The 24,682-nt window shown below is 37.0% G+C and overlaps 1 protein-coding gene across 10 annotated transcripts in view; it reads right to left on the bottom strand.

Moving 5' to 3' along the window:
- Window positions 1-24,682, bottom strand: part of ASCC3 (activating signal cointegrator 1 complex subunit 3) — a 283,374-nt gene that overhangs the window by 228,652 nt on the left and 30,040 nt on the right. For all 10 annotated transcript variants that reach the window (XR_003991912.1, XM_030489984.1, XM_030489983.1 and 7 more), the window contains one exon: window positions 22,535-23,118. Coding sequence is in view for 9 of the 10 variants with exons in the window: in XM_030489984.1 (XP_030345844.1) it covers window positions 22,535-23,118 (584 nt within the window). In the remaining variant the exon portion in view is untranslated. The remainder of the gene's footprint in view (window positions 1-22,534; window positions 23,119-24,682) is intronic.

The raw sequence follows: 24,682 nt of genomic DNA, 5'->3' as shown, positions 1-24,682 counted from the left end.
AAAAGAAGAGTGCCAAGGTAAAACTGCCTATCTTACTCTCCAGACAGCAAACCAGTCAAAAAGAACTGAACCCATACAGTATTACACATGACAGACTGCAACACTCATGTGTTAAAGTCACTCCATTTTGTTATCTTGATCAGTGGACAGTGGGGTATTCATTTGCTACCAGCAGTTTGAGAATTATCACCTAAATAATCTTGTTGCTGTCTGAAAAGGAAGGAGTCTTTCAGAACATTTTAAACAGCCATGACAGACTGAGATCATTGTTCAAGACGGAGGGGAAAAAGCTAAAGAAAAGAGAAGATGAGAAGCAATGACCTGTTCTTACTGACAAGATGTCTCCCATGCCCTCTAGAAGCCTGCCAGAGATCACAGGTGGAAAACAACCATCGAGAGCTAAATCAAGACAAAAGTTAATTTGTTGAGAGCAAGTATTAGAGAATAAGCAATAGGAGAATAAGTTAAAGAGCAGGATTTGTCACCACCTAACACTGATAGTAGAAATGGAGACAAAGGTAGAAAAAGTTTGCAAAGAGCAGAAATAACTAAACTTGAGGACTCGCAAGATTAATATGTTATTAATCATTAGATATTTTTATACTATAGGAGTAATACACTGCTACCTAATTAAGATATTAAGAACTACCACAGAATTCTGCTGCTTTGAAGTGCAATTCTTTGTGTTCTCATTCGTTTAGTCTTCCAAAAACATGTCAGGGAGCATCCAGAAGCTTTCTACCATTTCGGAAGAACTTCGACATTCATTGAGTTTTTCAAGCCTAATTTTCAAAGTAATCAACAAATTGAACAACAACCTGAACTTCTGTAATGACAGACATCATTAAAGATCTCAGCAGCAATTGCACCCTATAGTAACTCATGAAAATCAGTATGAGCTGAAGAAAAAATACCACTTGCTGGGATCCAACTTCAATAAAGTGAATGCTGGAGTCTAACATCTTCAGAAACAGCATAAAATTTACTTTCTTAAGAAAAACAAACAACAAAACAACCCAAAACTTTCCACTGTAAGAACATTTTTAATATTAGTAATTACACTACTGAAATAATCCTGATCAAAATTGAGGGACTAAACATGAATTAAAACAAAACTCCATGCAGTTCATCTTATTCAAAAGAGAAAGAGCTGCCAAAGTTTGTATGAAGTAACCACCTCACTACTTCTATCAATCTTACACTGAAAAGCACTCACACTTTATAGTGATAGGCTGACTGTATAAATCAAAGAGCAGGAAAGAGAAAATTTGGAGCTGTTGAACTGCCTTATGCCTACTAGAAGTGAAGCTCCAAGGCACAGAAAACATCTGACCAAGTAAAAGTGGCCTTCTTTCACCAGGATATATCTTTCCTACAGTAGTTTTGGGTTTTGGTGGTATAAATTTCAGTTACCAACATAGGCTGGAGTGCCTGAACCAGCTGCAAAAGAGCAAAATCCACAACACTCTCCAGTACCTAACTAAATGCTGATGTAGTCCTGACCACCACTGCAGTTCAGTCTCATGCCTGGATGTTCAGCTGGAGGCACAATGTTGAAGTCACTGCTTATGAAAGTCGTTTTGCATGCTGATTTACAAAATACAATGTAATATTTGTCACAGGAGACCCATGTCATTTTCTAGTGCACAGAACAGGCTTCCTCATGACAATATTTAAGGCAATTGCGCTACTACTCTGCAGACTATGTCCATAAAGAATCAAACTCCACAAACAGTAGTGAAAGAAAAAAAAAGTAACAATTTACGTAAAATGGAAAGCTTAAGAAAGTTATGAGGCAAGCTGTCAATCCTATCTACTCTTAAGCCTCTCTAAGCAATGAAGCACTAACACCCAATGAGCTGTGTTGCTCCTCTGGACAAACATGTTGTGTAAGCTGCACAGAAATTTCTAATATTCACTACTGAAAAGGAGAACTACTTCAGAGGTTTTATGCTGAGGATTCTGCTTTCTCTTCTAGAGAAGAAAAGGCAAACCGAAAAACTGTGATGCATTCCCAGGAATTCATGTAGCTTAAGAGGCTAACCATTATGTTTCATTCCAAATGAAATGCCTTCCATTAATCAAACCTCAGAGTTAGCAGGGTTGTATCCAATCCAACAGTCCATGGGATTATATTTGTAGCATTCAAATGTCAACTAGAGCCGACGAAGCTTAGAAGGACAGTAAGGCTGGGGCCCATGTTGATGATAGCCCAATGCTAGCTTTTAATGAAGAAACTACCAGAGTAACAGAAGTTCTTGGAAATATTTTCAACATTCTCCTGGCATTATACTTACTTCTAACATACTGAGCTTCCACCACTTCCTGTCAAGTGCTCATTCCAACAAGGGGACAAGAGGGAAATTTATGTTTGAAATAAAGATAGCGGTGGTTTGAATGACAGACACGTATTCCTGGCACTTGAGCCTGTAACTTGAATGCTGTTAATGACTTCACATGGCTGATGGAAAAACATTAAACAATATGTAACACAGCATGTAAAAAACAAAAAAAGACCAACCCCAAACAGGTTCTCAGGACAATAGGTACCCAGGTCATGACCCTTTCCGGACAGCCTGGTAGGAAAAAACATCGGTGCAATCTTGTTTGCAAAAATCTGTGAGGGTTCTGACACACAAAGTAGCAGAGGGGCACAATTCTGTGTTCAGTATAGATGTTAGCATTTCAGATTTGATACGTTATCAGATATTCTGGCCTGAAAAGTCAACGGCTGAGACCCTCTGAGCAGGGCAAAGGAATCTGGTGGATGTTCATAGCTGCCTTTTTATTAAGTTATAATGAGATAAACTAGACAGCGGGCAACAGTTGGAGAGGCTGAGTGTCAATCAGCTGTTTCTTGAATACCAGCCAAACTATTACGTTCCTTGAAGTCAGTAACAGATTGTGCCCAAAAGGCAACCCTGACTGCATTCAATAACAAAGGTCCCAGATGACTTCAGCTACTACTCAGTCACCATAAAGACATAGATGAGCATGATATATGGTCACTCATATTTGTTTGGATGATTTCTGCATTTCATTTTATGTGCATAGCCTTAATATCTGAAAGAAAGCATAATGAGTAATCAATCTAGGAACACAAGGACAAGATGTTTCGTACTGCACTAGAAAGGTGAAGCAAGGTCCCCATGCTAATGATTTCTACTGAATATATGCTAGTTATATGGAAAAAGCAAGGAGACACAGGCAGCAGTCTTGCAGCCTATCTGCCAGAGCAGGTAACAAGAAAGAAGCTAAACACCAATGAGATGCACGACATAAGTTTTTTCAAGTAAAGCTCAGCCATAAAAAGTACATCTTTATTGTTGAACTCATGGTTCAAGATTGAAACAAGATTTTACTCTGAATGTTAAATAGCTAATATGCACTTTTGCAATTCTATAAGGAATTTAAAAGGAGCCTTGGAGGTACTTAGTGTGATCTCAAATACGAGGTACAGAACAGTGAGCATCACTTTGACATCATAAGCTATCTATCATCTCAAGAGCATTTTCTTGATTTCTGCATCTTCTATGAAGTGGGAAGGGATCCTACAAATCTCAGAAAATATTTTGGTTTTCAAATGCAAACAAAAATAGACTAGGAACAGTCTTTCTACCTTGTTTGAGTCTTCAAACTAAATAGTGCTCTGCAGGAGTACATGAAACAGAAAACCAAATTCAGCCAACCAGTGGCTGTCCTCTGTATCTCTTTACCTTTATAGCCTAACAGCTGGTCTAGCTTACAGAGTACCACCTACACAACTAATCGCTATGCCTGCACTTACTGTCTTGTTTGCAGTTGATATTGCTTTACAAGGCACAGTTTTCAATCCCCCCTGGAAGAATCATCCCCATAGCATGATCTCAAGTTTCTTCTGTTCTAGTAGCTCTTAACTAACTAAAATGATTGATTAATTTCAAAAATTATAAGGAAAATATGACATTTTCCTTTGGCTACAGGCTTACTGCAAAAGCTGTCTGGATAGAGTACCCAGCGAGTAACAGACAGAAAAATTCATATTAGCTGTTGCTTAAAAGATTCAGTTACAAAACCTGAAAAACAAAGACATTGAAAATAGAGGGGGGTTTTGTGTGAGAAATTTCAACCCAGACTTCATACATATATACAATGATTGCCAATTACTACTGTGCTGAAAAATAATGGACTATCACCACCTCTAACATCTACAGATTATAGAAGAACGCTTGATTTAAAACAAATCTTAGATGTTCTGTATTTTCACATTTCTTACAGGTTGATTAAGACAAGCCAGACGAAGCATAATTTCTTACCATTGTTATTAAAAACAGATATTAGGCATAAGAGAAAGTCATTCAGCTCTCACATCTGCTTTTCTTTTTTCAAGCATGGCATTTTTGAATATACAGCCCATCACATAAAGTCCACTTATACAGAAACGATATTACAATCCTAGGAACCATTTCCACCTAGGAGACTTGTCCAGAGCCTTAGCAAGCTCAGCTTAGTGGCACTTGCCTCACAACAGAATAGTGGCCAGGCACTTCAAGCACTTTGAAGGCAAGTTGCTAATAAACTGTGTGCATGCAGAATGCATTGTGGATCGCTATTCCTTGGTATAGGGGCTGGATGATTCTCATATTGCAACCTCACTGGTCACTGGGATCAGATACGACGGAACAATGTGCCCATGGGCAAGCATTCCAATGGGACAAGGAACAGGCAGCCTTCAGTGGAATCAAATGCCAGCTTCATGATGATGAATAAGAATTACTACTCATCACCAGAAAAGTTTTAAAGGTCTGTCTGCAAAATCAGCAAGCTTTGAATTTTTGGATTTTACTTTCAGTCAGCAATTGGAAGAAAATAATAACTAAATACAAAGTTAGAAACAGGCAGATTAAAGAAAAGCAGCAAAATTCTAGAATTCCAACAAAAAATTTCGATTTTTCTTAGAAGATAGAAAACGGCTGAGTAAGAAAGCTGATGGAAAAGTTTTCATGTAACATTGTCTTTGGGAAAGATATTTGCATAAGGATAATGCATTCATGATAAATTCTTACTCAACATTCAACTTTTGGTCGCTTTTCTCATTACTACATTTGCAGTGCAACAAGAAATGCTGGAAATCTGGTCTTCGGCATGGGACATATTTTTAGTTCAAGTACAAGGAGTACAAGGCACAAGTAAAGACACAGCCAGTTATTCTTTTTATTACCTTCTGTCCCGAAAACATTGGCATTACCTTCTATTTTTATGTATTTCCGTATCCACAGATTCCTATGCAATTTTACTTCAACTATGCATTAGTAGAAATTTCTGAATCACAGAGAGAAAAATTCCAAATTAGTACTAAAACACAAAACCCAACTTCTTAAAAGACTCAGCCTACAGGTACCAGGTAAGACTTCTTTGAAATCAAAATGAAATTTAAAGTTAAAACATTGAAATTGATCAGCTACAGGTCTTATAACAAGACTCAAAAAACAGACCATCAGATTGAAAGTATATGTAAATATTGCTTAATGGGCCTAAACCAGTTGTCTTACCTATTTAATTTCCTGTCAGTTTTGACTAAAAATATCTCTTTGGTAGTCTTCCTTTATTAAAAAAAAACCACCATCTGTCACAGCATATATGTAAAATATTTGCTGGAAAGTTTTTTCCAGCTCCTTGTGCAAATCCATACTAAAACTGCCTACCACACTTGACAAAGACAAGCACAAAACCACAGAACACCTCAGTAAATTTTCTTAATATATATAAATGAAATTAAGTAGATTGGAGAGATCAGCACCACCATCAATGTTTTAGCATTGACTAATTAGAAACTTACACAGATACACTAATTTTGAAAATTTCCAACATACAGCTACAAGGCAACTTCTACCAGCTTATTTAGCCTAAGGACTTCGGCTATTAGAAATAATGTCAAACAGCAGACTGCTGACTTGCCACATAAAAAGGAAGCCCTGAAGACTAATTTCAACATTGACAAACTTGCTGTTACATGTTACATTCATTAAACTAGTATTTATCTTCAGAAGTATTCTGGGATCAGCTGTTAATGAATTTTGTAGGAAAAAAAAAAATCCTAAAATTAGCTAATTGCTGCACTTGCCACTTTCCTTACCCGTAGATACACGGGGAAGAAATTCTGATTTTACCCAGCAGAAAACATACATTTACAGAATTAGTTTCTGTATCAGAATAAAACAATTTTTCTTTTAGGGCTGAGGATTTAAGATACTTTTAAAATAGTGGTGGTTGGCAGAGAATTCTGTCCTGCAAAAGGGGAAGCCTGCAGGTTTTCTTAAAGGACAGCAATTCCCAAACCTACCATTTCAGTAGGAGGACTTGGCTAATCATGGAGCTATTCACTTTTAGTCCAACACTCCCACTATCACATCATGTACTGACAGCACAATAGAAAATATCAGCAAGCCAAGGAGTTAGTTCATGTTGCTTAATAGAGGTGAATGATGAAGAGCAGCAAGGGACTCTAAGACCGAAAGCAAGTTTTAACCCAATTAGGATACTGAAGCCAGAATTTTAATATCCTTGATGCAAGGCTGCCAGGCCCAACTGGCTTCCTCAGAGAAACAGGCCAAAAGGCCTCACACCTCTGCTCATGCTGACCAGCCCCAGGCTGTGCCCTCCAACACCCTGGGTTGCCATACACCCAAGTGGGTGAGAAGGAAACAAGGCAAGTTTTTGCCTGAAAAAAAAATAGCCTTTTGTATTATTATAGGGTATAAAGAAAAGAAAAAAGGCTTCAGCAGAGGGCAGATTAACTAGCTTTCCAAGGAAACAAGGCCTACCAAATCCCTTTGTGCATTTACTACAACTAACAAACCAGTTTTAACACTCTTCAGTAATTTCCAGATTTGACAGAGAGACAGAAGTGTTCAGGGCCAGTAGAGGAGACTGATGTGAATGACTGCTCTTTGCGCATCCTGCTCTTAAACGCTGGGTGGCTGCAACACGAGCACAGTGGCGTTAGCACGCACCAGGAGCCCATAGGTAAAGCACCAGCACAAACTCTCCTTCAGCTGGAAAAGCCGCAGCACTTGTGCTGCAGCAGACGTGGTCACAAAAAACCACGCAACGCCAAGACCACAGGACTTGTGTGGCTCAAGCAGCTGTGGGTTTGGGATTTTTTTTGTGGGGTTTTCCCCTTTCCCACCTTCCATAAAATGATTTGGAGGAAAGTGATTTTGTGTCTAGTTAATCTTTCAGGTGCCATCTGACTGCGTTTCTCGCAGAACTTGTAGTTCCTTATGTCTCCATGTAGACGTGAAAAGAACTTAGCATCAAAGAAAAACTTCTCAGCATCAAAGAAAATAAAAAGGCAAAAGTTCTATCAACTACAGACTGGCTTGCTCTAGAAAAAGATCTCATTAAGTTTAATGATATATTGAAGCTGATTCAAAAGTTATCATGAATAGATCAAGCCTCATACCACCTCAAAGATGCAACAAGCCTTCTCTCAGCACAAAACTGAAGTAAAGGAGTTGACAGGAAAAGTTGCTGACAGAAAGAAGTATAACCAGCTCTTAGCACCAGGATGAAGCCTAGCATCTCTTGGCTCTCGCTGTGGGTCTTTCATAATTTCTTAAGTTTTGTCCTCAAAAAACAGCACTCAAATGCCATTCAATTTGTTTTCTTATGAAGGGAGACAGCATGGCTCTGTTTTCACAAAAAGACAAAAGTTTCCTATCATCTGTGGGGTTTCAACAGTCCTTGGACATCAACAAAGCTGTATACTTCTGATTTAAAAAAGGCCCACAACTAAAAAAGGAGAAAACTGTATCAAAAATAACTGGATTATTTTCTCTATACGAAAGGGTAGCGGATAAGCTTCATGGTCAAGAATAATGACACCCAAGCTTTGTATTGTCTGAATATGAAATTCTTAGTAATTTTAATAAAATTACAAAGAAAAGAATATGAGCTTGAAAAGCCAGTCTCATGCCAAGCTAGAAGCTTTGATGACAAGATAAAGATAAAACACCACAGGGATGATCCACATATGACTGTACTTTCCCAAAACGGGTACTGCTTTTATGAGCTAGGTAATGGGGAATAAGCTTTGTGATATGTTAATTTCTAGGGCTAGAAAGTCCTGGTACTGAACAAAAGCAAGAGCCACTTTGACACTTAAAACCAAACACGTTTCACGAGACAAGCTGCTTTTACATGAAAATATCTGTGATGCAAGGGTACATACACACACAAAACTAAAAGCTAACACTATAATTTCATGATACATTAAGAAAAATGCAAATTAAGTTACATCAAAATAGTATCATATCTAAAGTTTTCATGTGCTGTTGCATATACATAGCATTAAAAATTTGAATTAGCTGGGTTTAAGTAAAAATGGATGTTAAACAGTAGGTTTTTGAACTGTTCTCTGAAAGAAGCCTCGCAAGAAGAGCTACCCCACATCTTTGATTTTAACCAAGAAATAATTTCTAAGCTCAAATTTTCTTTATTTTCTACTATGCAACCAACTTCCTAAAGTAAACTTGCGTGTGACTTATTAAATGAGACAAGCCTAACAAATTAACTTTTAGTAAACAGTTACATGAAAGTAATACAGTGGCAACAGAAATTCAGGAAAGTTCCCTGGCAAAAATCTTGTAAGTTATCCACAGACAAAAAAGGAGCCATACTGCATTCAGAGGGGTTTGGAGATCGAATTATGGAGTGACATCAAGGGGGACATAAGCAAATAATGAAGGAATATAAAGTAAGAGGAATGAGAACTTTAAAAAAATTACTCTGGCTATGAGCACTTCCTCTTCTTTATTTTGTCCCAGGTACTTGGAAAAACTAGTAGATATTGCTCTTCCGTGTTTTCTAATAAACCTCAAGTATGGTACTGAAGCTTGGGTTTCATAATCATTTGCAAACATTCAGCAAGGATCCCAGATAGGTTACCTAAACTTACAGCTAACTTTATGATCACTAGTAGATTAGTAGCAATCACTAGTAGGGCTGGTTGAAGAGTTTTCCAGGAGTAAAAGTTGAACATTTCTGGCAGTCAGATCAGTACTTCTCTTTTTTCTGTCGCCAAAACTAAGCCATTTATAACTTTAGAAGCACCTTATACAGTTTTTAGATAACATTTTAACTATCACTTCAGAATGTGAAATGAAACCAAATGAACAGTGGTTTAGCAATAATGAAAAACTAGTACCAATAGTAAGAGTTATGTGACAGGTACAGGGACATACCAATACAACCTGTGACAATTCCCATTACTAAAGAGCACTGGTAGTCTAGCTATGCCCTATATAAAAATGGATATTTAATATTTATTGAAATAATAATCTACTCATGATTCTCAATGTCTGCTTAAAGCCCTTACAGACAACTGAATTTCCATGTCCTAATGGAGCAATTAGGCAACTTACAGCATCCTGAAGAATGTTTCATAATCAGTAGACAATGCACATTTCTTGTAACAGTGAAAATTGCTCGGTTACCGCAACAGCTCTGCTAGCACTGGAAACAAACTTGCCTAGAATCTGAAAGTTAACCAAAACTCTTGTGAGATTTTTCCTCACTGAGAAGAACAGCCAATATTTGCAAAATGTTTGGTTTATGCTGCCAGTCTATTGCTATCCCCTCCCTCTCTCTGAGTGCCTTTTCCTGCAAGCCACAGTCCGCTGATGCATTACTCCCACACTAAATATGTTTGTACTACTGCTACTTCTTCACATCAAGCCAGAATGGCAATTATTTTTTTTCATATTTCATTTCTCCAGTTTTCCATGCTTTATTTCACATGCTACCTTCTATAAGATGGACCTGCTGTGAACCCTTTTCCAATTATTTTTTAGCACCTCCTATATATAGTAATGATGAAGTCATCTTCTGAAACTGCTTTCCATACCAGTAGGCAGCCTATACTAACACATTCTCCACTTCAGATCAACTATGAAACATAGCTGTAACACTGAAAGTGTACGGCAGGGCTTACAATGAAGGTCCTACAGGTCTTTACAATAGGATATAAACATACAGATGTTGATGTCTTTGAGACGTGTTCAGTCAAAATAAAATTTTCTGGTTGTGTTTTTTTTTGTTTTTTATTTAAGTAGCCACACAACTGGGTGTTTATGTTTATGTTTTCAGCATCTGCATTTTTCAAAGAATGTCAACTTAAGTAGAACGTCAATATATTTAACATTTGATTACTTTGAGTAAGGAGAGTCATTAAACTCTTTACTCTGAAAGTCCACTTTCAAATTCCTACACTCGGCTAATTTCCAGAGTTTTGTTTTGTTCTTCAATGAACTTAAATAATTAAGGAAAGGCTTAATAATGACTTCTATGTAAAAAAGGAAGTACCATGATTTTTTTATTAATCTCATATGTAGCCTCCACAAATTTAGGGCTTCAATAAACATTGCTGAGTAATACAATATAGTAATGTATAACTACCTATATAATATACTGTATTTATACTATATGTGATATTTAGTAATACAAGATGCTGAAGCACAGAATTCTTTAGTTGCTTTTCTGCAGAGTCCACACCTAGCTCCAGCATGGCATTAACATGCTAAATTTAGAGGCCTGGAGCAATCCTGCAACATGACTGATGTATACTCCCGAGACACCCAGTTTTGACATCCAATATCCAAGACTTTCCCTGTATTAAAGCATTTTTGAAAGCTGTTTCACAATATATTTTGTCTTTTATGATACATAGCTAAAGTAATAAACATGATAGCGCATAAAAAATAGTTCATGCTCTAAACCAAGCTGTTTAGTCAAAGTTTTTATGACAAAAATAACCCCATAATGTAATCTATTTTCCATTTCAAACAAAAAACTTGCAGTATGACTGCCCTCTGTTCACATGAGCATTCAATTTTTCTTAAATGTTTTATGTAGTTATTACATCTGCTTGTATCAATTGTTCAAGACTACTCTATTAACAGTATAAAAACTCACTTGATTGAACTAGTTAAAATCAGTAAACAGTAGTGTCCTGGTTTCAGCTGTAAGAGGTTTTTTTCTCCTTCCTAGTAGCTGGTACAGTGCTGTGTTTTGGCTTTAGTCTGAGAACAATGCTGATAGCAACAACGAAAACATCCACATGTTAAGTAGTGCTCACCCTGATCAAGGAATTTTCAGTCTTTCATGCTCTGCCAGTGAGGAGGGGCACAAGAAGCCAGAAGGAAGCAGAGACAGGACACATGACCTAAACTAGCCAAAGGGGTATTCCACACCACAGCACGTCATGCCCAGTATATAAACTGGGGGGAGTTACCCTGAAGGGGCAGATTGCTGCTCGGGTTGGGCTGGGTATGGCTCAGTGGGTGGTGAGCAATTGTGTTGTGCATCACTTGCATTTATCGTTCGGGTTATTTCCCCCCTTTTAGTTTTACATTCTCTCCCCTTGCTATTTCCCTTATCATTGTGCACAGTTTTGGTGTCCTCAACATGAAAAGGACATGGAGCTGTTGAAGCGAGTCCAGAGGAGGGCCACGAGGATGATGAGGGGGCTGGAGCACCTCCCGTACAAAGACAGGCTGAGAAAGATGGGGCTCTTCAGCCTGGAGAAGAGAAGGCTGCGTGGAGACATCATAGCAGCCTTCAAGTATCTGAAGGGGACCTACAAGGATGCTGGAGAGGTACTCTTCCTTAGGGACTGCAGCGGTAGGACAAGGCGTAATGGTTTCAAACTTAAACAGGGAAAGTTTAGATTAGGTATAAGGAAGAAGTTCTTTACTGTGAGGGTGGTGAGGCACTGAACAGGTTGCCCAAGGAAGTTGTGAATGCTCCATCCCTGGTGGTGTTCAAGGCCAGGCTGGACAGAGCCTTGGGTGACATGGTTTAGTGTGAGGTGTCCCTGCCCACGGCAGAGGGGTTGGAACTAGATGATCTTAAGGTCCTTTCCAACCCTAACTATTCTATGATTCTATGATTATTATTATTAGTAGTAGTAGTTTTATATTATACTTCAGTTATTGGACTGTTCGTATCTCAACCTGTGGGGTTTACATTCTTTTGATTTTCCTCCCCATCCCGCCCAGAGCAGAGTGTGTGAGTGAACGGCTGCATGGTTCTGAGTTACTGGCTGGGCTTAAACCATGACAACTAGTTAAGTAGTGTGTGTGTAACCAGATATCTAGTTCCTCTGTTGGAAAGTCTCATAAAAATGAAATGGCACCATAACACTAAAGCTCTTTTAAGTGGCAAAAATTTCCCAAGCCACATAGAAATACATGTTAGTGAAATCCTATTTTGTAATGCTGCTATTTTGCTGGCTGTGTATGTAAAATATCAGCTATACATATACACAATCCAGAAACTGGCTCCATAAATTAAACACATAAGCACAGACTAAGACAAGTAGTACAAACAAAACCCTTTTGAAAACATGGACAAATCTCCAACTGATTTTAGTGATTCTAGTATTTTATCCTAGAGGTTTTGTCTTTGTACTTACACATGTTGAATAATTATTTCAAAATATATTCAATTTTCCTATTTCTTTCACTTTGGACAATCACATCTGCCATTTCACCACTGACTTCAGTTTCTGGCCAATTTAACGTTCTCATGCACTAACAAGCTGTACAGTTCACTTATGCCTCAGTACATTATTCTATTTATTGTATTTCAAGAAGTGTTTCCTGCTACATTTTCTAAAGATTGTATACTAAACCTACTTCTATTGGCTTCAGGTTCTGCCAGATTGCATTTTGACACCAACGATGTCTTTTTCCACCTAATAATGGCCTGATGAAAACCACGCAGGGAAAACAGCAGCCTTGTACTGAGGCTCTCAAAGCACCTTTCGTTCTGCTTCAGACAAGTCAGAAAAGCTGCAGCTGGGAGTCCTAAACCTGAAGAGAAGAGCAGCAGCTTACACACAAAAGCCAAGCTTTGGTTTTGACAGGCAACAGAGAACCTTCTGGGAGCAATGCAGCACATGCAGTTAGACTAATGTGCCAAGCTAGTGACAAGTAAAACTGAGTTTCCAGATAGCAGAAAATTCATATTTGATATTTGAAAGAGCTAAGCATTTGCAAAGTCCAATATCCAGCATTCTACAAAGCAGCAAAAAGCTCATGCTTTTCATCGTATTTTGCTTAAGGAAAGAAAAGTACACATCTGCTTTCATATCTGTACGCTGCACTCTTCTGATGGAGAGGGTTAGCTTCTAACTAGAGGAATGGCTACACAGCATATGCAAAAAAGCTTCACTTGCCCTCCGAGTCAAGCAAAATTATCACTGAAATACTGAGCCAGAGACAATTGCACTGCGCACAGATAATGCATCCTGTTTCTCTAAAGCATCTCTGTTGGAGCCTGCTGAGTATTTCAGCAGAATGACCTCAAAACTAGCACCTGAGCACCATACAAGTCTGCAAAAAATGAAATGCTGAAGCACTCTTCACAGTCAGTACTTGAATGAGTTCAGAGCTCTTAATATAAATTACATATGCGGACTGCTCAGGGAATCATTCTCAGTACAGACCTGAGAATTATTAAACTGAATTCAGGTTTAGAAGTGTAAGGTGTTTCTCAGGTCATCAAATTTTTGGATACGAATAGTTAGAACATATAGTTTTATTTGTGAAATACAACACTGAATTTCTGACTACTCTTGAAAGCAATAAGCGAGAAGTAGATACAGAGAAGAGTGTCTGTAGTGTGTGCTACTGACAAACAGCACAGTAACTCACTAGTAGGAATCAAAATCTACATACGCTTAGTCTTATTCTAAATAATGTAATACTGTGCAATGCTGTATATGCTCGTCCATTCATTCACCTGAAGGAGTGTGTGCAGTCTTTAGGAATTCAAAAATCGTTTTGTAGCTGATTTGCATTATGAGCTCTGAAATACGCTCTTTCTTGCTGAACTGTATTTCAATGTCATTTCACATTACATTTGTCTTAGCTTACTGATAAAAAAATATCAAATGTTAACATAAATAATGTTAGGCTTTTAAATGACATCAGAAATTTGGTCATGTAAATTAAGACTGTATGTATTTTCTCTTAAAAGAATAACGATCATTACAGATTCCTGTTTAGTACAGGAAATAAATTAATGATTTCTCTAAACAACAAATGTCCATTATTTTTAGCTACTTAATTTAAGAGACCAATTTAATACATCTGAAATCAAGGTCACTTTAAAACCTAATTGAGATTACTTGTAACATAAGGACTATTTATTTCCCATATACCATAATTCATTGTTACATGTAAGGGTAAAATACAAGTACTTATAAGGCATACTCCACTTACCTACTATGAGATTCTATTAAGAAGGAATTTGTTATAAGACAAGTTGTTTTTTAACTTAGAAAGAACACATTAGGGTAAGGGATCGTTTATAGTTGATTTTAATGCAAGAAATATATCAGAAAGAATGAAGACTTAATGCAGAATTAGGAGTAAATATAAGAGAAAAATTTTCTCCAAATACTTCTATTTATTCAACTGAAATGATAGAATCACAGAACGGTTAAAGTTGGAAGGAAACTCTCAGGATGATCTAGTCTCCAAGGCTGGGAGAGTCCACCACCTCTTGAGCAAACTGCTCCTGTGCCCCACCACCTTCACTGTGACAAACACTTTTATGCTTAGATGGAACATCCTGTGGTTCAGCTTATGCCCATTGCCTCTGTCCTGCCACCGGTTATCACCAAAAGGAGTCTAGCTACACCTTCTTTACTCCCTTACCATCAGAGCTGATCAGATCCCCTGAGCCTTCCCTTCTCCAGGTTGAACAACCTCAGTGCTCTCAGCCTCTTATTCTGTCATATGCTCCAGTCCCTCTATCATCCCTGGACCCTTCACTGGACTCACTCCAGTATGCCTGTACTGGACATCACCCTACACTTGTCAGATTTTATTTGTTCATCTAACTGCTCAAAGCAGAGCAATAAAAGAAAGCCTAACATTTATGTAATAACCACAGACAGTTTGCATAGCTTTTGCTCTGTGCTACTTGCCTTCCTCTCCATTTTATAAGCAAAATGAAATATTTTTTAATTATAACTTTTTCAGCTCTAGGGGTGTGTTTTAGGAAAGAAAATTTTGTTCAAATAAAAGGAGACAGCATCAGATAAAGTAAGTGATGGTAATCAGCCTCACAATATGCTCATTTCCTGCAGCACTGTGAAACCGAGTGGAATTTTCCCCTCAAAAAATCCCGCAAATACAACAGTGAACACTATCCAGGAAAATTTAAGGTGTTTTATCTCCTTTTAAACTCATCAGTTTATAGAGTAACATACTACCCAATATTAATATGCATATCAGATATTAATTTGGCAGCCAATATTTAAAAAAGAACAACAAAACCACAACAAAAAAGAAAAAAAAACCCCAAACAAACAAAAAACCAAAACAAAAAAACCCAAAAAACAACAAAACCACAGAGGCTAAATAATATGCATCTTTCTACAGTGTCCATGAGGTACATGATAAAAAAGCTTTCAGGGGAAGAGGGGGGTGGGAATCAACTGTAACTAAAGGGCTAGGGAAAAACTCTTATCTGTTGAGTGCTGAGATCTATAATTTCCATTCTAATCAGAATTAATAACACTGACCAGTCCTGGTTTACTATGGCTGACATGCCCTGTAACTTGCAAGCTGCAGTGTGAGGCTGCTACTTCTATTGCCAAATCTGTTCATTGTGTTTTAATTAAGACATGAAGAAATACTAACAGAAGAGTCATAGCTGCAGGCTGAAGGATACACAGTTTTAGAAATACAACTTAGTTTTCAAGCATGGGGAAAACACATTGAAATCCAAGTTTGTCTAACTGAGGAAAAGACTTTATAAACCGAGAATTCCTTTTCCTTATTTAACTTCAGCCATCGCTTAATGAGAGTTTTATACACAAACCTCCTAATTATAAGGAACTGCACACGCTTCCGGAAGCTGGTGGTGCTGTACTAGACTGGACTAGGTAGATTCAAAAGACTTCTCAAAAGATGACTAGAGAGGAAAAAAACAAAACCAAATCAAATCCACTCATTTCCCGCTATGTATTTCTTTTACTTGTCTGTACTAGCACCGCTGGGCCCCAGACCTCAGGAACAAAAAGCCATATTGATGCAAATACAGACCCATCATCAATGAAGGAGGAGTTGGTATATGAACTACAGGCCCATTGGTCTTACTTCAGTCCCCAGGAAAGTTATGGAATGAATCCTCCTGGGGGCTGTCACAAGTCCAATGAAGCACATGATTGGGAAGAGCCAGCACAGATTCACCAACTGTGCTTGGCAAATCTGATCACCTTCTACAATAAAGTAACCTGCTCAGTTGACGTGGGCTGAGTGGTGGACATTATCTTCCCGGATTTCCTCCAAGGCTTTCAACATGTTTTTCCACAACCTCCTGCTAGAAAAACTGATGTATTATAGTCTAGACAAGTGGTCTGTGCGGTGGGTGGGGAACTGGCTGACTGGTTGCATCCAGAGGCTTGTGGTAAATAGCTCCATTTCAAACTGGTGACCTCTCACAAGTGAGGTCCCCCTGGGATTTATATTGTGTTCAATGCTGTTTAATAGCTCTGTAAGTGATCTGGAAGATGGGATCAAAAGTACCCTGATGAAGTTTGTTGATGATACCAAACTGAGTGGGGAAGTGGATGCTTTGGAAGGGAGAGCTGCCCTGCAAGAAGACTTGGACAGTCTACTCAGCACTTGTTAGGCCACACCTGGAATGCTGTGTTCAGTTTTGGTCCCCACTATACAAAAAAAGATGTGGACAGGCTAGAAAGGGTTCAGAGAAGGGCCACAAAGATGATCAAAGGACTGGGAAGCCTACCATATGGGGAAAGGCTGAGAGAACTGGGATTCTTCAGCCTTGAGAAAAGAATGTGAAGGAAGGACCTTATCATCATGCTTCAGTATTTAAAGAGTGGCTACAAAGATGATAGATACTCCCTTTTTACAAGAGGTCGCATGAAAAAGACGAGGGGTAATGGGTACAAGTACTCCCGAGGAGATTCCAACTGGACAAGAGAGGAAAATTTTTCACAATGAGAACAATCGGCCATTGGAATAGTCTTCCCAGGAAAGTGGTGGATTCCCCAACTCTGGACAATTTTAAGATTTGGCAGGAGAGGGTGCTGGGCCATCTTGACTAGACTGTGCTTTTGCCATGAGAGGTTGGACCCGATGACCCTTGAGGTCCTTGCCAACCTGGTTTTTATAATTCTATTTATTGGCTCATATTCCTACATCAGGGAATAATTTTAGTGCCTTTTGCTTCGAAAGTATCTAGGCCGTGTTCTCCATACTGAGTTCCATGGACCAGCTCACTTCACTATCTACATCCCTTACTGTAGCATAAACTTCCATTTGAGAAAGGTAAACTTTGACTCTTCATTATTTAGTCTTAATCACTGACCTGGTACTATAATTCATTTCTATTTAAAATTAAAATTTTTCTATGGTTAAAGAAAAAAAAGAAAGGATATAAGGATAAGGTGGTTAAAGAGAAAAGAATATGGATATAAAATATCACATAGAAGCTAGGGACAAAATTCGTAGTTCATTGTTCTTGCAGCTTGAGTGCAAGATAATATTTCATAAATCTTCAAAAACTGGCAGATGAAACTGTAGGTCAGGGAGCACACATCTGCAAGTGCAATAACAGTGTGGATAAGATATAAAGATGATTGGAAAAGAGTTAAAAGGATTTATTTTGGAAAAAAAAAAATCAAGAAGATATGCAGATAACTGGAAAATGGCATAAACATGGCATGGGCTTACTAATGATACATCACTTGGTCTAACACTTCATTAATCTAGAACATGAATAAATAGCAGCTGTCTCACATCTGGACTTCATTTAAAACATTGAGATTTTCCACATGAGGACTTCTTAAATGCATGAAGATGAGCATTAATAGAAGAATTAAAAAATGGCAGAACTGCCTGAAGGGTAAATGAAAAGAAAGGCAGTGTTTAAAAGGCATAGCATCGTCTGGAAAAAATTTACAAGCATAGTTCTTTGATGTTTATTTTTTAAATTGATGAAAAAAAGAGGACAACTGTAGCACAGGGAAAGCGATCATAAAACCAGCCCTGAATAAAGCCAGAAAGCAGATAACAAAGGTTCATTTTAACCACCCGTGCAACAAGACTCAGCAGTCTTCAGGGGAGAAGTTGGCACAAACTTTCCCATATTCTTTTGTTAATGAGTCTTCCTTAGTTTAAGATATTGTATCACTGACAGAAAAGGTTCCTTCTAGATTCTGGGAAAGTTTAAATAGATTTTACTTTCTTTTACTCTTCTGTTACTCTTTTGCAGCAAGGCTGGTGGCAGACATAGAGGAGCTTCCTGCCAGTTTGTTGAATTGACAAATTAGTTAAGTTCCCCTTGTTCTTGATGCCAAGAGCATTTGCAGGTTCGACCAACAAAACACATTGGCAGACATTTGTGGTGGGATTAGGACAGGGTAATAGAAACAATGTAAATGAACTCTAGCAGGGAAAAAAACCAAAAACAAAACCAAAAAAAACAAACAAAAAACCAAACCACCAACAACAAAAAAAATCAACATTATATTGCCACCAGTGACAAAGGCAACTGAAGAAAAGTTACAGGCAGAAGCCTGAGAGATAGCAGAGCTCCACAAAGCAAAGTCTGGGGAGGGGAGCAGAAAAAGCCTGTCTAAAAGACTGTTGCTACATCAAGCATTGAGACACACAAATACCATACGTAAAAAAAATTCCCACTTAATGAAACAACAAAATAAGTTTATTAATTTTAATTCTGAAATAAGCATGAAGAAAACTGAATTTCATAAAGCTGTAACCTTCTGGCTCTAATGGTGAATATATTATCGTATGCATCTATTAAGGAATACATACAGGAAGATGTGCTGCCCAACTCCTGGCCTCTTTTGGATTTGGGAGTTTTTTTCCATCATATAAAGCCTATATTCCACAATGTGTACTTTTCTGATTTCAGCTCTGCTTTGATTTGAAAGAAATGTTTCTGACCCTTGAAGGAAGGATTCAGCACCTTCAAACTCCACGTTACTACCCTTTGGTCTCCCACTGTAGTTTTCATCACCTGAATGTTCTCAGGTGCTTATGACAACAAGGAAGAACCATATCTTCCTTTTTTGGTAGGAATGATGAATAATTAATTATTCTTAGAAATTAAATAAAAAGGAATGTTTGTTTCCCACCATGACAGCCTGCAATACAGCTAGATTGTATTTAACTGATGGAAACCCTGGATGCTATAGTTCAAGTACATATGTACGTTATGTTTTAACGCAGAGATCTCGAGATAGTAACAACTATAAAGCAGACAAAAGAAGCCTAACCAGTAAACTTCTTGTGTATTATCTCTCTATATGATACATGCATTTGCCTATAGAATCAGTAAACATATGTACTACTCACATAATACGCAAGTTACTACTTACAATGTTAATTTTTTTGAAACAGTTCTGCTGTTTCACATCATAGTCTAGTGTTCTTCTATTCAGCATTTAACGTGATTCTGTCTGGGAAACACCATTTAATCTAATACCCTGAATGACATTAATGTTTCTTAATATTATTTGGGTAAGGTTCTTTCCTTAGCTTGAGATTAATAAATTGCAGAATTTTTTCATAACTTTTATATATGCAGTATAAACAAGATCTTCACACAATTCTGATTGCATTTCCTTTTTTCTTCTAGTTATTTTATCTTTACAGGAAATTTCTTCCTGTTTTGTTATGATAAAGGGTTAATGCATCTCTGCATTAGTGTAAAAATAGAGATAGGTATCTCCGAAACAAAATCCAAAAAAATTTTGTTCACAGGAGAAACACACACACCCTCTGAGAACAGCATGGCGTAACCAAAGAGGAATTGAACTCCTCCAACTTTTTCCTACTTATTCTGGGAAGGGTTAGGTGGCAAAGTTGTTAAAATGCACTCAAGGTGCCTCTAGTCTTCATCTGAAAGCCCCATTTACTCAGAAACTGAGTACTCAGACTGAAGAATGTACTACATGTTAAGTTTTAATGAAAATAATAATAAAACCCTATGATGGTTATTGAGCAAAACTCTATAGTTTGTCATCAGCTTTTTCTTCCTGTTTTTATATAACGGTTTTGTTACCGCATCATTACCATTTCATACTCATCAACAAAATCTGACATACAGTAAAAAGCATGCTCCAGTAGCTGTCATTTAGCTTTACTAGATGTTATGTCCCCAATGAAAACTACATGTCCTAAACACTTAGCAAATAAGTTATAATTCCCATATCACTCCAAGCATAAGAATCAATTTTCCTCTAATTAAGAGTCACCAGTGATGTGCCAGATAAACAAACTCTCCCAAAGGAAGTGTGGAATATTCTTAAATAGTGAAAACAGAGAACAAAGTATTTCTTCTACCTCGCCAACCACTTTAAACATAACCTATACAGTGCTGGAGAAAGAAACTCATTTCAATTCCTTATAGAGTTCATTAAGTAGATAAAAATCTGAACAGCATACATGCGTGTACCTATACATATGCTACAAACCCCCACGAGGGTGTCACCTCTCAAATAATCTAAAAAAGCTTAAATTCTTAATGTGATCTGGAACCTTAATAAACTTTTCTTCAGAATAAAATTAAATTATCTTAGAGAACTCCACTCGCCAACATCCTTACCACCAGCATGTTCTGTTCTTGTTTAAACAGGCAGTGATATTTTCCTAAACAGAATTGTAGACATGGCCACTGTTTTAAAATATGAAAATGTATTTTACAGATCTGGATTTTTATTTACAAAGAATTATCCTTTAATATCAATAAGGTTTTTTTCTTGGATTCTAAAGCAAAAAAGAATTTCATAGAGCACAGAAACTTATATGCATCATCCCAATTAATGCAAGATTTTCAGTATGCATGATCAATCACATACTTGTTATACCATCTCACACAGCAAACCTATGACCTAGTTCTAGAAATGGGTTATCTTCAGGTTTAAAAGCACCATCTGTTCTTAATGTTGTCACTAGCAAAATTGCTGTAATAAAAAAAAAAAAAAAAAAAAAAAAATCCCTAAGTGATGGTAAAATCCAAAGCCCAGAAGACATTTTCAAGTCATGACTACTCCTACAGAGAGCACAATATAAATGCCAGCTAGCTTTTAACGAAAGGTGATCAGGTTCAAATTAGTCTTACCATGTCCTTGGCCCCCACATTGTTCAATGAACAATGAATTAATAAGATTGTTCCAAGAAAAGGCAACATGGGGGCCAAAATAAGGAGAACGGGGAGAAAATTTATATTTTTACTACTCAGAGTTCCTAAAAAATCCAAAACAAGTTACAGGTTTCAAACACTCAAGGGAAAGAATCCTTTTTCTCTCTAGTTAAACACAAAGAAAAGGATTTACTCTTGCTAAATAATCTTCAGATTACTGGCAGAGTAAACAATTTTTTAATATTATCAAATTGAAACTCCTGCAGAGCCACCAAAACAGAAATTTTGCCAGAAAGTCCGTGTTCCAAAAAAACAAAGGAAAGGAAGTCTTTATTGGTGATCTAAATAAAAACCAATCACTTGAACTTTCTGCCAATTGATATAGCAACCCATTATGATCATAAAATTGCAAAATAAAAATAAAGTTATTTCTTCTTGCTTCAAGTGAAAGGTTTCAAGCATTTCCTTTAACATTTTACAAATCAAACTTAGGCATTAAGTAGGCATTACAGGCATTATGCACAAGTATGTAATTATTTCTGCATACCCTGTAACTATATCTGAAAAGTCTTTCACTGCTCTAGGAATAAAAAAAAGAATCATCTTTATATCTGTACAATTAATAAACTTCAGGTCCCTATGGGAAATTAGGGTACTTTTTAAAAAATGTATACTCTTTATCTAATCTCCTTCTCCAAGACCCGTTCAGTCTTCTATTTTCATGTCTTCCCCCTTGATACAACCACCCCAAAATGTGAAACTGTTTGCAGACATGCATGCAAGTGTTGTTTCTCACATACATTTTAATGCAGTAGAAATTAGATCAGCATCCCTTTATACTCATATTTACATTCTCAAATTAGAAGTTTATAAGAAAATGTTCCTATACAGATAATAGCTCAAAAGGACAGCCAAAATGCAGCCTAATGACTACCAAACAAAACAAGAGTATGGCAGCAGCAACAGATAACAATACGCTGTTATCTAAACCTAAAATGAAATATTCAGGTCTTCTTCTTTACCACTTTTGGTAAATGGTAACTTTAATTGGCTACTGCTTAAAAAGAAAGAATGGAGAAGCTGAGCAAGTGGCAAAAAAAGTAATAGCCTGTCTGTTATGGGGGAAAAGGAGACTTTTCACATAAAATTCTTGCTGTGTCCATCTCCTGCCTGATAAATTATGATGCTGCCATGTAATTTTAATCAAGACAAAAAAAAAAAAAAAATAAAGGAAAAGCACAGATGACACATGGATAAAGTACACTGGCATAATCCAACATGAAATAATTGTGTATTTCCACAACAATTAAATACGCGCAGTATGGTTAATATGCTACTGTACCTCATTTTGAAGTTCATCACCACTTTTGGTAGAAGCAAGCATCTCGTACAAAGTACAGCAGAGGTCTTCTGTTGTTGGCCCTCCAGGGGTACCCCCTTGAGATTCATTCAGATACTTTCCGACTTCACTCCATAAGAAAGAATCATCTACTTTTTCCAAAGACTTGAGATCAGATTTCTCACCACAGTAATTCTGTAAGCGATTCAGCTGGTTATTCAGAAATCTGTTATAATCTAAGCTTATAGTATTCTGCGCGTCGGTCTCACCATTCACAGGCAGCTCCTCAGAGTGATCCAAATCATGCATGTCAAATGAAAATACTATATTTTTACCAAAGACCACTCTGTTTTCATCACTTTGTTCTTCAGCCATCTGTATGAGGGCTGTAAACTGTTCTTCAGTGAAGTGAGAAGCAATCCGACATGTGGCATTACAAGCTGCAGTAGCAGATGATGATGGAAATGGCCCAAACATCTGCTTGATCGCCTTTGTCTCATCGTGGCCAACACATTCTTTCCTGTGAAATGTCTTAAAGAGAAAAACAGCTCCACTTTCAATTGCTTCTTGTCCATTTTCAGCTCCAACTGTTAACAAAACCAAAACCAAATGTAACTTTATACAATTCAAATTAATTTTTTTTCATTGCCCATAAAGTAACTGTATCAAATTTCTTGCTGCAAGTCTCATCAAGGAAGACCATACAAGTAGCAATTGTTGCAAGGTACTGAATTATAAAAGGTATACAATAACAAAGCATCTGTCTTCATTATCCTTCTACTTACTAGAAATTCATGTTAAGGATTACCAATGCCTTCTTATTTTTCTGAATTAAAGGAAAAACTTGCCTAAGGTCTCACAATACCATATTTATTTGTTTTTAAAAGGTAATAAATTTCCACTTTGCCCAATTGTTTATTCATTGCCTAATCTGAATATTCATAACAGACTTACATGCAGAACTCAGCTGGGAATTACTACATTCTTGTAGTAATTCCCACTATAATTACCACAGAATGTGTATTAGTTACAAAAATTGCCCAAAGAAATTAAAGCGAATAATTGCATTAATTTAGATTTATATCTATAAAGTATCATATTATGTAAAAAAAAAAAACCCACACCAAAAACAAAACAAAACATGAATTCACCTCTTACACAAATATTCCCAAAGGTACTCAAGGAAACCCACCACATGACAAACCAAAATGTCATTACTAAACAAAATTTGAAAAGTCATCAAACATAAACTACACAAAAGCTGCCAGCATACGGTTTGGGGTTTTTTGTCACTCCAACATTTTTAGTAGAATTAGCACTTCTTACAAGATTGCATAATTTTAAAAACATCTTAAAAGTTTACTGTGGAAATTTACAAGCTGCTATAGCCTAGATATCTTTACATGGTCAATTCTTTAGTTATATCAAGATCAACTAGCAGAAGTTCAACAGAAAACAGTACGATTTAAGTGATAACACTAATGAGTAACCCCTGGTATGACTAATTCAAAAGAACTATTTAAAAAACTATTTATTTTAAAAGGAACAGTATTATTGATTTTTGAAGCCTCCTAAATGACACTTCTATCATAGTAAATGTGGGTATTCTCTTTTCAGTAATCAAAACGTTCTTGCCTGCCTCTGTATATCTCTGCTATTCAGTTATGGGTCTGTGTATTTGCTCTATTAAGTCCCCATTTTCTCCATGTTAAAAAACTTCCTGAAATCAGTGGGAAGATTCTTAATTACTTTGAAACTATTACTTGCGACTTTATTCAATTTAGATTAGGTTAGCGCAAAAGAAATCCAGCATAAGCAGATGGAACAAGGCTGAGTAATTAGAAACATAACATATAAATGAAGTTGACTAAAAATTCAGTATTTCTCTTGAATTTCCCTATGGTGCACTTTGAAAAGCTGAAAAGTTCATGGAGAGGATCGGAGGTGGTATTTACAGCATAATTAGACACCTACATATGGAGGATAAGTGACAAACATACGCACATATACAATATATATGTAAATACATCTCAAAGCAAAAAGGTAGTTCAGCCTCCTTCTCAGCACTAACTATATAGAAATCACAGGGAAAAAAAAAAGCCCTACATCTAAAAATGCATGGACCTAAGTTTGGCTGCAGGAATCTCATGC

This window comes from Strigops habroptila, chromosome 6, assembly GCF_004027225.2.
Source record: "Strigops habroptila isolate Jane chromosome 6, bStrHab1.2.pri, whole genome shotgun sequence".
Classification (NCBI taxonomy): Eukaryota; Metazoa; Chordata; class Aves; order Psittaciformes; family Psittacidae; genus Strigops; species Strigops habroptila.
This window is presented reverse-complemented; position numbering and strand designations above follow the sequence as displayed.